Genomic DNA, 15,335 nt, shown 5'->3' with positions numbered 1-15,335 from the left:
GGACAAGGCTTCCCAAGCAGAACATAAGAATGTATTCCTGACAAAGACACTCCAAGCAAAATTTTGGGATGGTCTCTCCTTTTATCTTCTTTTTACCTCCCAAAATAAGTATTAGCATCTGTAGAAGTACAAAAGCAGAAAGGCAGTCTTGCTTGCAATATACCCTTGAAATAATTATACCCAGAAGCAGACTGCTGAAAAGCAAATAGCCCACACAACTGAAGTGCTTAATTTCACAAGCCCTTAAGAAGTTTTCTCAGAAGCAATAAAAAAAAGAAAATTATACTAACATTGCAGTTTCTCCACAACAGAGTAAGTGGAATGGGTAAGTCAAATTAACTCACACCAGCAGGAGGACCCTCCCAATGCCCATCCAAAGCACTCCCACTCTAGGACTAAAAAAAATAAAAGCCATTACAGAATTTAAGAGAGAAGTAATTTTATTGTCTACCAAATCACACCTTGTTTTTTTTTTTCTTTTACAAATTCCAAAACAAATGAACTAATTTTTTAAATGTAATATTATGTAAAAAGCCCATTTGCCACAAACTACTATACTCAGTGGAACAAATATATATTTCAAGAGCGTGGCCAATTGCAAAAATAATCCTATGACACAGACATTGTTCATAAAAATACAGTAAAATGCACTTTCCCCACCTCAATAAATACATTTTAATCTGTTTCCGGCTGGCATTTTAAGCCACCAGAGAGTTCTTAATGAAGCACTCATCAAAGTAAAATTTTTCCTCATGTACTTTTACAATTATTGCAATAGCATCCAGAACTGTAAGCATCTTTATTGCAGTCTTTTGTTTCTAGCTTCAGGGGAATCATGGACAGGAGAAAAGATTTACCTATAAAAATGTGCTACTCCCATACTGATTCCCATTTTGGAAAGAATGTTTAAGGTATTCTTCCTTTTTACTACAAAACAGTCGACAGAACAAACTGTTTGAATGAAGAATTCTCCAGAAAACTAAAGTCTATTGTCCGTAGCAATAGTTTTGTTTTCAATCCCTGTTTAATATATTTTAAACTAAAAAAACCATTATGTTAGATAAAAATAGAAGTTTTAGAACATCTTTAAGAACAAAAACTAAGATAAAGGTTTTGTTAGAAAAAAGAAAATCTCGCCCTTTTCACAAATCTTGCAAATTTTTTAATCCAAGTATTAACTTGAATTGTAGCTCTGCTTTCCATGCACACATGAAAACACACAATTATACATACATAGATCCCTGATAAAGACATTTTCCAAATGGCTTATTAAAAGTCTATTTCAGCTGAAGTCACATTTTGTTTGCTCAAAGCACAGTTGTTTCTTCAGAAGATGAATATTTCTCTTCCCTTCCCATGATGCTTCCTTGCAGGTTCAGTCTACCTGTGATTGAGTCAGTGTTTTACACTTCACACAGCTTGTGACAGTGAGTATTACTGTGCCCACCTGAATGAGTGCCTTTTAAAAAATGAGCACACAAAATCAACTCTTTTTCACAGCTGAGGACATGGCTAAGAGACTGGCAACAGGCTCATCTTTCTTTGTTGGTCTCCTTCACTTCCATTCATTAGCTGGTTTCTGACACATAAGAAGACTGGTATATTTGATGGAACAGAACAGAAGTAACAACAAAACAAAAATCCTCTGTGATGTCACAGATTCATTGCATTGCTTATAGCTCTTCCATCTCAAAGCGTGTATTAAAGCTGTTTGCCATGGATGTATGCTCAAAGATCCTGGTCAGGCTTGGTTTCAGCAGCTCCATGGAATGACATGACAGCTCCTGCGAGGTATCACTCTTCAGTGCCATGATCTGATCTGCTCTGGGATCCCTTCTGTCATAGTACAGAGCCCACAGCAAAGTAATAGTGAGGATCATAGCCAGGATCTGCATTACTCCAATAGAGATTCCCAGGAATCTCAGCACTTGCAACTGCTTCGTCCCCCTCAAGAAAGTGTACATTTTTTTACCACATCCCTATAAAACAAAATAGATTAAAAAACAGTCAGTATTATTTGGGTTGCAGTTCCCAAGGCTTAGCTCATCCTACTCACTGCTGTCTTTTCTGGCTCACAAGAATCTCTCACTTCCTTCAAACAATATTTTGAACATTATTTTGCCTACCTTTTAACTGCTTCCATAATGCTAACTTTAAGTTTTCTCATTTCTTACACAGAAACTTTACTGAAAGATATCTGTGCTACTTTTCAGAAATCACTCAAAGTTAATCTGAATTACTATCAGCTCTCACTAATTGTTAAAGAAACTGAACTGGTTTTGTGAAGGTTTAAAAAGCCATTAAAATCCTTTTTATTATCTTGTTTCTCTCTTTAAATTGAAGATCTTCAAAGTTGTCAATTATTTTAAACTCTTTTAGACTTTTCCTACACATAATACTACACTCTGAAGCTAAAACAGTATTGTAGGAAAGATCTATGGACTTGTGTAAAGTCATCAGAAAACATCCCATGAAGACTATGTTAAAACATTGTAAGCTGATGTTCACAGAAATGCAATTTAGCTCTTTCCAAACCTTCAATGCAGGCTCCACAGTTTGCTTACAAGGCCAACTAACTACCCCATAAGGCCTGAGAAAAGCTCCCAAGCCCGTGTAAGGCTGCACAGATGCACAGACGCACAGCTTTGGGAACTGCTGGCTGGCAGTGCAAGCACAAGTTACAGTGCTCGTCACTCAGTAAGGGTGACGTGAGTCTTAGAGACAATAAAAACCAGAAGAGAGGGGCCTCTGCTGCTCTGCATGATGCTTATTCTCTATTCTAAGCTTTACAGGGTTTCACAGCACAATTATCAAAGCAACATATATATTCAAGGGGAAACTCAGAGTAACAAACTGGATGGGCGCTGGTCCCAGACACAGACATCAGGAATCCATCAAAATGGGCACTGTCTTGAGAATGCTATTTTTTGCATTTATATCCTCACTTCATATTTCTTATAGCTTTTCTAAGAAAATAAAGCAATCAATCAAAGTGATGGAATCTGAAGACAGGACATGATAAATAACACTTTTCAATCACACTTAAATTCCCCAAAGCTAATTTCCCCAAAGCCAATTTCAAATGCTACAGTCCTAAAAGTATTTGATGTAAGGTCCAATTTTTGCCACACACACAGAATTCACACTGTAGTCAACAGATTTTCATTTAGGATCTAAATAAAATTAATGTACTCTATGATAATTCCACCAGAATAATTTATAGAATCTCAATGTCTTTGCTTGCTTCATTGCTTCTTTTTCTAAATATCAGCAAAGACACACAAAAAGGAGCAAGCATGTATTCTTTGAAATTTCAAAAGAAAAAGAAGGAACAATGTAGCAAAAGCAATGTAATTGGACTTGGGGGGGACAAAAACTTGTCACATCGGCATCTTCTTTTCTTCAATTGGAAGGCAGTTGCAGCTATATCACTTCCCAAATTTGTTGTTAATTACAGAGAAACTGGCTGCATTCTAAAACTTCTAACTTAAAGAGATGAAGGTGCATGCTGGTCACAATTTTAAAATGTTCCACCACAGCAATATTCAAACTTAGTTCATTTGTTGCCTAGAGAAAACACCCACTAACAGAGAGCAATAACATTAATGCCTACATCTCCTGCAGTACACAGACACGGAACTGAGACAAATTGCACCCAATCTAGGTAGACTGTTTTCCTCCATTCAATGATGTTCTTAGAGCTCTGCTCTAATACATGTTCAAAATCAGTTTCAAAACTGAGAAAACACAGCCAGCCTTGTTAATTTCACATTCATGCATTTTACTTCTGCTTATGTGACACTTCCATAGTTGGCAGCCTGCAATTAAACAGTACATAAATACACTTCCCTCAGCAAAAGCTTGTCACTAAATCGGGAGCTCTTGTTGACAAATCAAATATAGTATAACACTGCAGCAATCATTCAGGAGGATCAGCTTCAGACTCCTACAAAGCTACAGATTTAAAGGCCTGATTAATTTGCTTTATACTTTCAGTCTTGAGATAGAAAAAAGAATGTATTTCTTATTTAGCATATATTACTGATTTACTTCATCACAGAATAAGAATCTGAAATGAAATAAAGCACTTCACTGAGCAGAAAAGATAAGCCATTAGCAAACTCAACAAATATTTTGTACATCCAAATTTTGAGTATACTCAAAAGTATATTAAAGCAAGTTGTAAAAGTAAACATTAAAACAAACCAAAATTGAGGTAAAATTAATTTAAAGTGAATTTTGAGTATACTCAAAACTATGCCAGAAACCAAAAGAAAATATTGAACATGCAAGTTTGATTTTTTAAGATATCGATTCCCACCAATCATTTTATCTACACTGCAGCTCCCAATCACAAGATGGGCAGAGCTCCTCTTGTCCTCAGACCACAACAAACCTCCAAGGAAACATTATCATCTTCACATTTCCCCCACAACCATGCTCTAAGGTCAGTCTGTTCATGAAACTGCACCAAAGGCAAAGCTCATCAGAATAAAAGCAATTAAAGAAACTGAAAAATAGCTTTTAATATCCAGCAGGGAAAATATGACTCCTGCCAAAAGTACTTTCAAGCAGAACTGTAAGTCACCTTTCTGCAAAAATTAAATTTTGAAGGATTCCAACTTAGACTACAGAAAGTTCCGAGTTCCCGGCAAAAAATCACAGCATAGCTACAAAAAACCACATTTATCAGTCCCAGACAAACCAAACTTCAGTTTTCTGAAGTACTACAAAGAATTTTTCTGAAGTACCAGAATGGACTTGCCAAATATTTACATAAACCAATTTTAGGCTAGCGAGGCTAATCTTATCAGGCTCCTTCTCAAACCACCAGACTATGCAAGTTTGGTTTGAATCACTTTCTAAAAAAGCTTTTTTCCTTCGGTTCTCCAAAGCAGGAGTTAGGCAGATTAGTCTTGGAAGTGTAAGCTGGTTTTGCATAATACTGATAAACTTATTAGGAAGCATACTGTAAGAGTCTGTGAGACACCCCACAGGCAAGCGTCACACAAAGAATCAGCTTGCCAACAAAATATTGTATGTATCTCCAAGAGAAATGAAGTATTTTTGTGGCTGATACTACCAAACACAGCCTGTCACTTTTTGGAATGGATTCTGCTGTGGAGAATCAAAAATAAATTTTTGCTAACTGCTGAATCCGTGCAAAATGGTCTGTGGTACAATAAGGGAAGAACCGTAAGTGTGCCCTTCAGATTTCTTTTGGAAAAAAAAAGCAAAGCAGCCATTCTTTTATCAAGAAGGTCTTAACACAGCCATTATGTCCTACGTAATAATCATCTTTGGCTATTAATTTTCTCCAAATAGAATCAAAAGAACTTGATCACATGAAGTGCTCAAAGAGCCATTTTCCTGGAATATGGCATGGGCATGAAATGTTAGCAAAAGAGGTGACATAAGAAAACCTTGCACTTTGGACACTACATTCCAATAACTAATACTTCTCAGAAATTTTTTAGCTTCCTGTGCTCAAACAGCAGTTATTCATTGAGTGACACTGCTTACATACTCCTGCCTTTTCAGGCAGGGAGCAAATGAATGTTCTACAGTTCTGTACACTCCTTGGAGGCTCTCTACAACAGACTTATCTGTATGGTAGCAACAGTATTACCAGAAGCAACCACTATTGCAGAGTGAGCCACAATTTTTAGCTTTTCAAAACATGCAAGGGACTGATAGAAGAAGCCTGAATGCCTTTCTCATTCAGGAACTGACACTCCTAAAGCATAACCAGTGCTGTCAGTGCTGTGAGCCTTGCCAAAAGGCAAGAGAAGGTCTACAAGTAGCTGGTGGGAAAAAACCCAACCTCTGCCACCGTCTTTAGGGTTCCTAGCAGAGACTGGCCTTCTGAGGCACCTGCCTTTTGGCAGCTCTATCTTCTCTCTTCCTAGTGGAAGCACACAGCCTCCTAAAACGAATGTCTGAAAGTCCAGATTAGATTAAATAATTTATATTCATAGAGTCAATACCACACAAATCAATTTCCCTAAAACTTGACCGTTTCCTGACAAAAATGGTAATACCTTGCTACTATCATGACCTCCCTTACCCACTTCAAACAGGTCCTTGCCTTGTTTTAAGGCTTTCTTTGTAATTCTTTTTACATTATCATAGTGTAATGTAGAAAGAGCATTTTCACAAGAAGTTTCTACACATGCTCAGAGTACAACAATCCAATTATCTGCCTCCTGACACGATTCCTGTTAACAAGAGAGCTCTTATCTTTTAAAGATAAGCATCCTTCACTGTACAATTCACTAAAGTACTCTTCCACTTACCCTGTTGTAGTTTGATGGGATGGAACCTGGACATAATGTCACACCTAATTTATAACTTTTGGATTGGAACAAACTAGAACTCCAACCTAACCAATATAAAACAAACACTTCAAATTTTAAGTACATCTCAGGTTTTAATGGCATTGCCACTAACTCATCTCATTTCCAGGTAAGGGTGGGTGGGTGCGTGGGTTTGTTCTTTCTTTTCTCCCTCTGCTTCAGCATTAGCAAATAATAACCATAAACACTTTCCGTAAACTACTACTCTACAAAAAATTATCTATTGCACTTCAAGTGATGAATTTGGAAAATTATTGGCTCAGGAATAATGTACAAAACCTCCTAACATTTTCATACTTTTCTCCTTACCTCCTGATAAAGGTCACTGAGATCCTCGTGATGTGCCTGCTTAGAGCATCCTGGGAACTCTCTGACACAACAGGAGTCAGGTGGCCAGTCCAATTCTGTCATTTCCAGCCAGTCTGTGAAGTACACCACGCCACAACATTTAAACTGCAAAGGAAGGATTAGCCGAGATCAGTAATAATGATGCTACTTCTTCAACAGGTTAAGTAGGTCATAAAAAAACCTAAGTTCCTAATACCAACATTCAAAATATTTACATAGAACTAAAAACATCTGTGAGTGCTTCCATGTATCTTGTTTTGCTGTACTTTGACATAAAAGCAACATGAAAAATGTAATGTAGTGAGCAATGAATACTTCAGAAATAGCCAACAATACTCTTCTGTCCTTTAAATCCCAATTGCTCCCTCAAAGGATGCTTCACAGAAATTGTCCCATCTCTGGATTCTCCTATCCTTACTACAAGGAACTAAGACAATTTCATGGCAAAATGGGGACTAATGAACAAGTACAAGTGGCTGAAGGGGGTAGCAGAAAAAGGTCATACTAGTGAGGACTATTCTTGCAAGGGTACAACTACAGACACATTTGCTGAAAACAGAAAAAGCACAGATTTACCTGAACATAAGAAAAAAAATTAAAAGAGTACACAAAAATGTATAGAAATCACAAATGCTGAAAAACTGAAAATGGAAGGAAGAAGTATCACATTAAAATAAATACTGCAACAGAATCAAACACAAAAATAACAAGTTTGGCTGCAAAGCAGATAAGCTATAATTGGCTACAAAACCCACCAGGACCAACAACCTGCCTTCTTCTCCGCAAAGTACACCCTGAGATTAAAAGCCAAATGACCAGCCTCCCACATTAGCAGCTGCTTTCACACAGAAAATGGTGAAGCAGCTACCTTAGATCTGGTTTGGCACTGGATGTGGACTTGACATGACTGAAAAGATGCTTTGCTGCAGAAACAAGATGCTACCTTTCTCTGCCTGAAGGTCCTCCAGGACCAGCCTGTGTGTAAGTAATTCACTGAGTCCTTTGATCCACAGGCTTGGGAGCACAGCTGCCCCTCTCTACCTGCTTCAGAGCCAGGCTCCTGTATTCCACAGCACTCATTGTTCACAGTCAAGCAGATCAGTGCTCAGACATGCTGGCAGCACATACCGCGCCTTTAATTCACCGGTCCTCTTAAAAATCTCACTTCTCCCTTCTATACCACAGCTCTCATGTTGCAGTTTTTATTGGTTTGTTACTCAGACTCCTCCCAGCAGTGGACTTCAAGGAAATCTCAAGCTTTGGCTCCTCATTGCAATTGCAAAGACCACCTCATTAAACACCCTTTTCTTGTATCTTTGTTCTCTTCTATCTTTTCTTCCCCCATCAAGCTCTTCTTTGCTGACCTTTTCCATCTTGCCTACCATAGTCACAATTTTGATTTCAGACTAGCAAGAAAATTGGGGGAGAACACATTTCCCATCTCCCTCAGATGTTAAAAGATACAGAAGAAAGAATACCAAGCTGATCAGGGCTGAACCTCTGAAGAGAAATTGCAACACAGATTTGAACAGAACAGATTTGAAATTGCAACACAGATTTGAACAGAACTGCAATTACAATTCTGCTGACTGTAGAAGGGCTACAAGTGCTTATTCAGACATAAAGCACATGCCAGGCTCATACATTCAGCATCTAAACTATGAGTAGATGGAATATAAATGAGAGCCCATCAATTAAGTAGAAACTGTAAAAGAGCTTTCTCAGTTCCCCAAATCATTCATCTGGTCACAGGTGCCATAACGAAAATCTAATTTCTAAAACTTCTTCTAATTTGTAAAGGAAATTCTTCTCCCCTAGAAAAATTAGGGCTTAGTTGAAGTTTTATCATTAATATTCATATTATAACCAGTCATTATGATGAAATGACAACAACTAGGAGAGGAGGTAACATTTAATTTAATCAACCTATACATTCAAACTAAGATACAGTACCAGCTCTATTCAAGGCAAATTGATTTTGACTATTTGATTGTACTATCTCAGGTACAGAACAGACATGAACACTCTACCTGCATATGAAGAATTACTCAGTTTCACAGAGCACTCACATGGCCAGAGCAGGGAACTGGGTGGGGGAGGAGGGGGGTGCTGGTGTGTAACCTCTTTCTTCCAGGTTTTAATATAAATACAGACTAACCAAGTGCTGCCAGGAAATGTTTAAATAAACAGGAAATCTGTGCAACAATGATAGATTTCAACATTTCAACAAGGGCAGCACAATGACAGGCATTTAAAGAACTCTCTTCCTGCACGTGAGTTATATTTGGAGTTAATGGGTTTTACCTTGGGCAATTTCATGTTTCTGTAACATAATACTTCATTCTGTAAAAACAGTTCTGAATTTTAGTAGGCTAGAGGGCAAAGCTGTGAATACACAAGGAGGCTTTTTGGTTTGTCTCCCACCCCCCAGTCAAAGGAAATAAAAACCCTCATCACTTTCACAAACCTCGGCCAAAGAGACAGTGTTGGCATCTTTTTGGAAACTTCCTTTCCCATTCCTTTCCAGCTAAACATATCTTAACCATGACAGCTCCATGAAAGGAAACTAACAGAGCCTATGGGAAGGGGAGCACAGTTTAATATTAAAACAACATATAGACACAGTCATTTTACTTTACCAGCAGATTTTTAATTTTACATACATCATATCCTTTAATGCTATCATAATCCTAAAAGGTATTGGTGTCCTAACCTTACTCAGAAAGGATATGAGAATATTAGCAATTTAAATTAATTTATTAACATTCTGGTTTCGGTGTTTAAGTACCTTTAGGGCCTACAAAAACCAAAGAACTGGATATCAAGTGATGTTAAAAGACACTACACAGTGTTTCATACCAAATGAACTTGCATTTATTTTGCCTACTCAATTAAAGCCAAACCTTTTACTGAGCTGAGGTAATCCTTTGGTTAATGAATTAACTATCATCTTACCTCCCTCTGGAAGAAATTCCAAGCATGGGTCAGCCACTGGTACCTAGGTAAGCCATAATTGGCCATCCTGGCTTTCAGTGTGATCATATCGGACCACTGCACTGGAACCTGGAGCAAGGAGAGAGAAGTGACTGACACAGTGGATCAGCAGCCTGGTGGCTCCAAACCCACAGGTTCCATCCGTACCGAGATCTTTCCAGTGCCACGACTAAAATAACTGTGTACACAAACAAAACAGGAAAACAAGTGTTGCAATTTTTATGATACTAATACTTTACAAGCCTTTCTTAAAATATCAAGGAAAAGTTGTGTCCTTTGCTTACAAATTAATGTACAATGAAAAGCAGTTACATTTTGGATACATTCAGGGATGATTTGGTACAATTTATTTATATCATTACAAGATTTTTTACTTGGCATAAAACTTGAACTGAGTCCCATCCAAGTCATCAGGGATGTATTTGTCTGCCCTAGTTTAGGTATCTCCCTGGTGTTGTCTTAGATAATAGAAATAAACAGACAGACAAATGGGGAAATTCACCTCAAGATAAATAATTTAAACAGAGCAGATGAATCATTCCCTTGAAGTCTCAAATCCACTTCACTGTCTAAGGTGAAAAACTTTGATTTAAATGTCTAACTTCTACACATGTAAAATTAATTGAGATGAATTCTATCCCTGGAGTTTTTTCAGCCATTTTTTGGCTTTGTTTGGAGTCCTGCACACAGGGATCCTGAATGTGCTCCATTTCAGTAACTTGCTCAAGAACAGTAATGAGGAAGCGTAGACAAGGCCCTATGACCTTTTTTCCCCAAACACACTCACAGCTTTGTGAATATCTTCTTTTCTGAAAGGATTCCTGAAGTATTATTGTTCTTTCAACTGTGACAACCCAGAAGTGAGGTGCTGGAGCACTCCATTGTCTGAATATGACACCTCAGTTAGCATTTTCTTGCAAACAAACAGAGGCAAGTGCTATAGCACCTGGCATACAGTGAAGTTATGAGTCAAAATCAAAACCTCACTTCAACTCAGCAGCACAATTTCAGTGTGCCAAAACAAAACAAGGATCTCAAGACTGCAGTCACCATTCTATGTCACCACATACCATCCACTCTGAGTTTTACCATGTCTCTATCAGACTTAATAGTCATGGTGAAAGAAACAACAATTGCAATGTCAGCTGTCACTGGAATGGGAGGGGAGCCCAGCTCCTCTAGCAGCCATGACTTTGCTCTCCTATTCAATTTGAAGCTAACAGTAAGGACATGCTGTAAATAGCAAAAAATGTTATCTAAGAAAAGAAAATTTGCACAATACTTTCCAAGGAACCTGGTCTTCATTGTGCTAGATACTCTGCAAAAATATAGAGACAATCACTGCCTGCCTAAACCCCTAATATAATTAGGAACATTTGATAACATTTCATTATCACTGCTAAGTTATACTACATTTTTGATGCCCTAGTAAAGCTTCAGATCTTCAATGTATTAATAAGGTCCCAGAAATGTACGTGCCTTTCACTTAGCAGATTTTTGCAATGAACTCACAATGGTTCACATGAAAAATATGTTAGCAGTAGAGTACTAAAAATACATAAAAGCATTATCACAGAATATTTGCATCAGAAACATTTACACAGGTCACTATAATTAATTTAGTTTTGTACTCAATGCATTTCTCTTTCATCTGCATTGTAAGCGAGCACTCTGCTTTCTTTGGACAATATTTGACAGTGCTGCAATTAAGCAAATATTTGCTAGAATATTTTTTTTAACTTACTTGAGTTAAACACATTCCAAGGTTATGTCCACAACAGAATACATCCAATTTCTTTAGGAAATCAATGGAAAGCAGGGAAAAAAATACTCAAGAAGTGAGAGACAGAAATTAAAAGCAAAGTGAAACAATGTAAACCCCACTGTAGGAAAGCAATTTGAATGCTGGAGCTTAAGGAGGGATTTCAGAATGTGTGTGTTTGCTGCAAGAATGCCAACATGTAAAAATGTACAGGTAATAGGCACACTGATGTACTTATTAAATATCTTCCTGTCACCTCATATACACTAGCACACAATAATACATGATACAGATGCATTTGTTTGACTATACCCAATACTCATGTGCAGACAAACAAAAACTAGAGATGGTGCTTTCATTTCAACCTAAGTTTTATAAAGCTCAGTCTGCCACTGAGATCTAATTACTCATTATTATTTTTCTAGTGACTATCAAAGCTTGATCAATGCGTAAATAAGCCAAGGACCCACACTGGCTTTTCAATCTTGTGGGCGGAATAAATTAGTCATGAGGCACACTACATGCTGAGAACTATCATGAGCTAGAAGGAAAGCTGTTTATGCAAGGACCCTTAGAGCAACTTGTCCACATACCAAGGAAAGCCCATACTGATCAGCAGAGGCAGTTACACCTCAGTGACATTTCTGACAACATCACCCACACTACACACTCACCTACACTAATGCCAACTGATCTCCGAAACCCACCAGGGGCTCATGTGATTTAATGCTACACTGAAACCAGTATGATATCAAGACAACTCTATGGTTATAAGAGGGAAGTGTCTTATCTTTGTGGAGTAGGAGGAAGCATATTCTATGGAATGACCTGCACAGGTATGGAAGAACCACTGAAAAAATTAACTGCTCTCTTCAAGACCTCCTCATGATTTTCAGCAGCAAGAAACCCACCTCATCACATGAAGAACAGCAGTGTTAGGACGAAGGGAATAATAGTAAGAAATCAGATGGAAAGAGAAAACAACAAAAAAACAACAACCAAAGAGACCCAACCTAAACCAGTATTTCAGGAGATGAGGAAGAAAAAAATATATATATAGATAGGCAGAGAAGAAAAGAGAGAAAGAAAAGCAAAAAAAGAGCAATTGTGTTTGCTGTGACCCACTGCAGAAGATGCATACATGTAATCCAGTGCTGCTTCATTTAGCAAAGGGCTGAAGGGACAGCCATGTTTCCTTCAGAAGGGAAATAGCATGACTGGTGACATAACATATGGTAGGGCTATGCCAGCCTTTATCAAACTGTCCCAGGTTTGGGTTTCAGTAGAATAGTAGATAACCAAAAGCTTGGGGGTCATACTAAAACACACCATAACTTCAGATTTTCCAATTAAATAGTGGAGGTTGAAAAAGCATGTTCCAGTGCTGTAAAAGCTATGTTACTGAAGTATTTGGCTCCCAAATATAGACGGAGTAAGGAGAAACCCAGACAGGGCCTTCCAGACAGACAAGCTCTCCCAGGAGAATTCTCTGTTTAAAATGAAGGCAATCAGTTGAAATTAAACTGTCAGAATAATGAACAGAGATAAACACTACAGCAATTAGAAAACAGCTAGCTAATAGAAAACTTAGTTTTATTCTGCTGAAAAAATGCAGCCTCCTTTTCTGACTCACCGTTATTTCCTGCTCGTAGGTCCAAACACCACAGGCCAGTTCAACGCAGAATATTACAAGCAAGCTTCCAAAATACTGCAGAAAACAGAATGGTCTTAGCTATTTTTTATCCTCTTTGAAATAAAAATATTTTTTAAAGTTTAATATTGTTAAGTCTTTTTTCAAAGTTAAAGAACATCTGAAAATATTAAAATTTCACATGATTTAAGACATGGAAACAAAAATACATTTTTGTAACAAAAGATGGAAGACTCAGGCAGTAAATTTTATAAAAGCTAAACTCATGGGACATTTCTTTCTTGAAAACAACATTCTTATCAAAGTGATTTAGATATATAAGGTCTGGTCTAACTGTGCAAATACTTAGAGATTAATTGAATATCTTTTACTACTAAAAGGTATAACCCTTGAACTATTTAAAAATAGGAAATACAAGCATAAATGAAGAAGTACATATCTTGGTAATGATGCTTAAGAAAAACTGGTTGCTGCAAGTAAAAAGAGCAGGAGTATCTTCTTTATAGCATCAACAAACACTTCTGAACTGCAGGATAAAGCTACATGGAATTTAAGGCTGTTTTAACTGGTGTTCCCTACTAAAAATAACCCTTTTATCTTTCATTTAAAGCAGTACACTCTCATTCGTTCTTGACTCCAAACTTTCTTCCATGTCAGTGGACTGAGCTTCCTTATGATCTCAGTACACAAGACTTTAAAGCTACAGTCTTCATGGATTTTAATTTAATTTGAAAATCAAAGAAACAACATCACAATATAAAATAGAATAGAACAAATATATAATTCCATCAGTAGGATACATGTACATATCATTATATATCCTACATATCAGTAGGATACAATTAGCAGCTTCTAATTTCGTTATTTCGTTCTGGAATCTAGGACACAAAACATGTACTTATGGTAAATAATTTTTTTCTATTAATGGGTAAATAAGATTAATGGGCAAATAATACTCCATTTAAAACAGAGTACAAATCCACAAATGTTAGGCTTTAACAGTCATCTACATAGCACCTTTTTCATTCATCTGAATGAAAGGTCAGGAACTGAGTAATTCACAGGTACCTTGGCAGCTACTGGTCTTGCCTTAATCTCTACTTGCTCACCAAATCTAACTCCTTGAATTAGGCATGTAGACACACACAGAGATATGTAAGAAGTGTGTGTAAATATACTCATGTTAATTTTCAGGAGAAACCTGTACCCATAGCCTCCCCCTGCAAAGGTCTCTCCAATAAAGACGTACTGAAACGACGATTCCTGTTTTACTAGTTTTCATCACGTCACGTTGCATCTTTACAGTTGTTACAGCTGAACAACACACTGCACTTCCTTACAAATCAACACTGTAGGCACACACAGAGCTCCAGTATAGGTCTTCAATAACCAAAATGGTCATCCTCCAAAGGTCCAAAAGAGGAAAAACATGAGTCACAGCTTCCTAGAACACTGTTTTATCTAAAAAATAAACTCATGAGCTTCTATGCAATGTATCTACTATCACTGCAGTGCCTAGTAGCTATGCAAAGAGTGCTTTAAGATAAAGCAAACATAGAAATCTACTTTTCTAAGTATTCACTTTGGAAGCAGGAAAGAATGCCACATGCTCTCTTAATAAGCAACTATAATAAAAAATGTTTAAGGGCACTATGACTAATACCAACATTTCTGAGAGGGAGAAAAACTAAATGTTTCATTAAAAGTGCATTTCACTTCTCTGCTGTCAGAAGAAATTTCAGTGGGTTTATACTCTTAACTGAATAACAAGCTTGGGATTGTCTGCCATCTCTGAATCTTACACAAAAATCACTAATTGTGGTGAAAGCGATACATCTGGGAGTGTACATATGGTGTCCTCTGCAAAACTCTTAATTTGCAGGTTTTTGTAACATTTAATTCATTCATCAAGCTTCACATTTGAAACTTCTCCATCTTTCTCAGTGCCTAAGTTAAGAATGTTTGTGGTAGCAGTAGAAGACAGAAGAGCCAAACCCAAGATTTTCTCCTATTACTGAATACAGCCCAAGATAGAAAACTATTTAGCCAGATTCACTCATAAATCACTTCTGGCTCTGCCAGGGACTGAGCACTCCTGACTAGCTACATCTATATATCAGGGCACTGCAGAATCAAGCTTTCTGTCCTGAGAAAGCCCATCTCTGTCCACAACATAAAAGAGGAAACAGTGAGCTTAGACACTTGAAAGGCCATGCTCTGAATT

The 15,335-nt window shown here is 37.3% G+C and overlaps 1 protein-coding gene across 3 annotated transcripts in view; it reads right to left on the bottom strand.

Annotated features, from left to right (window-relative positions):
- Positions 1–422: 422 nt before the first annotated feature.
- The window catches only part of TSPAN12 (tetraspanin 12), a 39,911-nt gene continuing 24,998 nt past the window's right edge, over positions 423–15,335 (bottom strand). For 2 of the 3 annotated variants that reach the window (XM_041421037.1, XM_041421038.1), the window contains exons 5-8: positions 13,094–13,168; positions 9,660–9,767; positions 6,666–6,809; positions 423–1,979 (exon numbers count right to left, since the gene is read on the bottom strand). In XM_041421037.1, the coding sequence (XP_041276971.1) occupies positions 1,674–1,979; positions 6,666–6,809; positions 9,660–9,767; positions 13,094–13,168 (633 nt within the window). In that variant the 3' untranslated portion in view covers positions 423–1,673. The remainder of the gene's footprint in view (positions 1,980–6,665; positions 6,810–9,659; positions 9,768–13,093; positions 13,169–15,335) is intronic. The other variant, XM_041421039.1, reaches the window with a different exon arrangement.

The sequence above is a fragment of the Onychostruthus taczanowskii genome, unplaced genomic scaffold (assembly GCF_017590055.1).
Source record: "Onychostruthus taczanowskii isolate IOZ18803 unplaced genomic scaffold, ASM1759005v1 scaffold68, whole genome shotgun sequence".
Classification (NCBI taxonomy): domain Eukaryota; kingdom Metazoa; phylum Chordata; class Aves; order Passeriformes; family Passeridae; genus Onychostruthus; species Onychostruthus taczanowskii.
The sequence above is the reverse complement of the archived record's forward strand: the minus strand, read 5'-3'. Positions and strand labels throughout refer to the sequence as shown.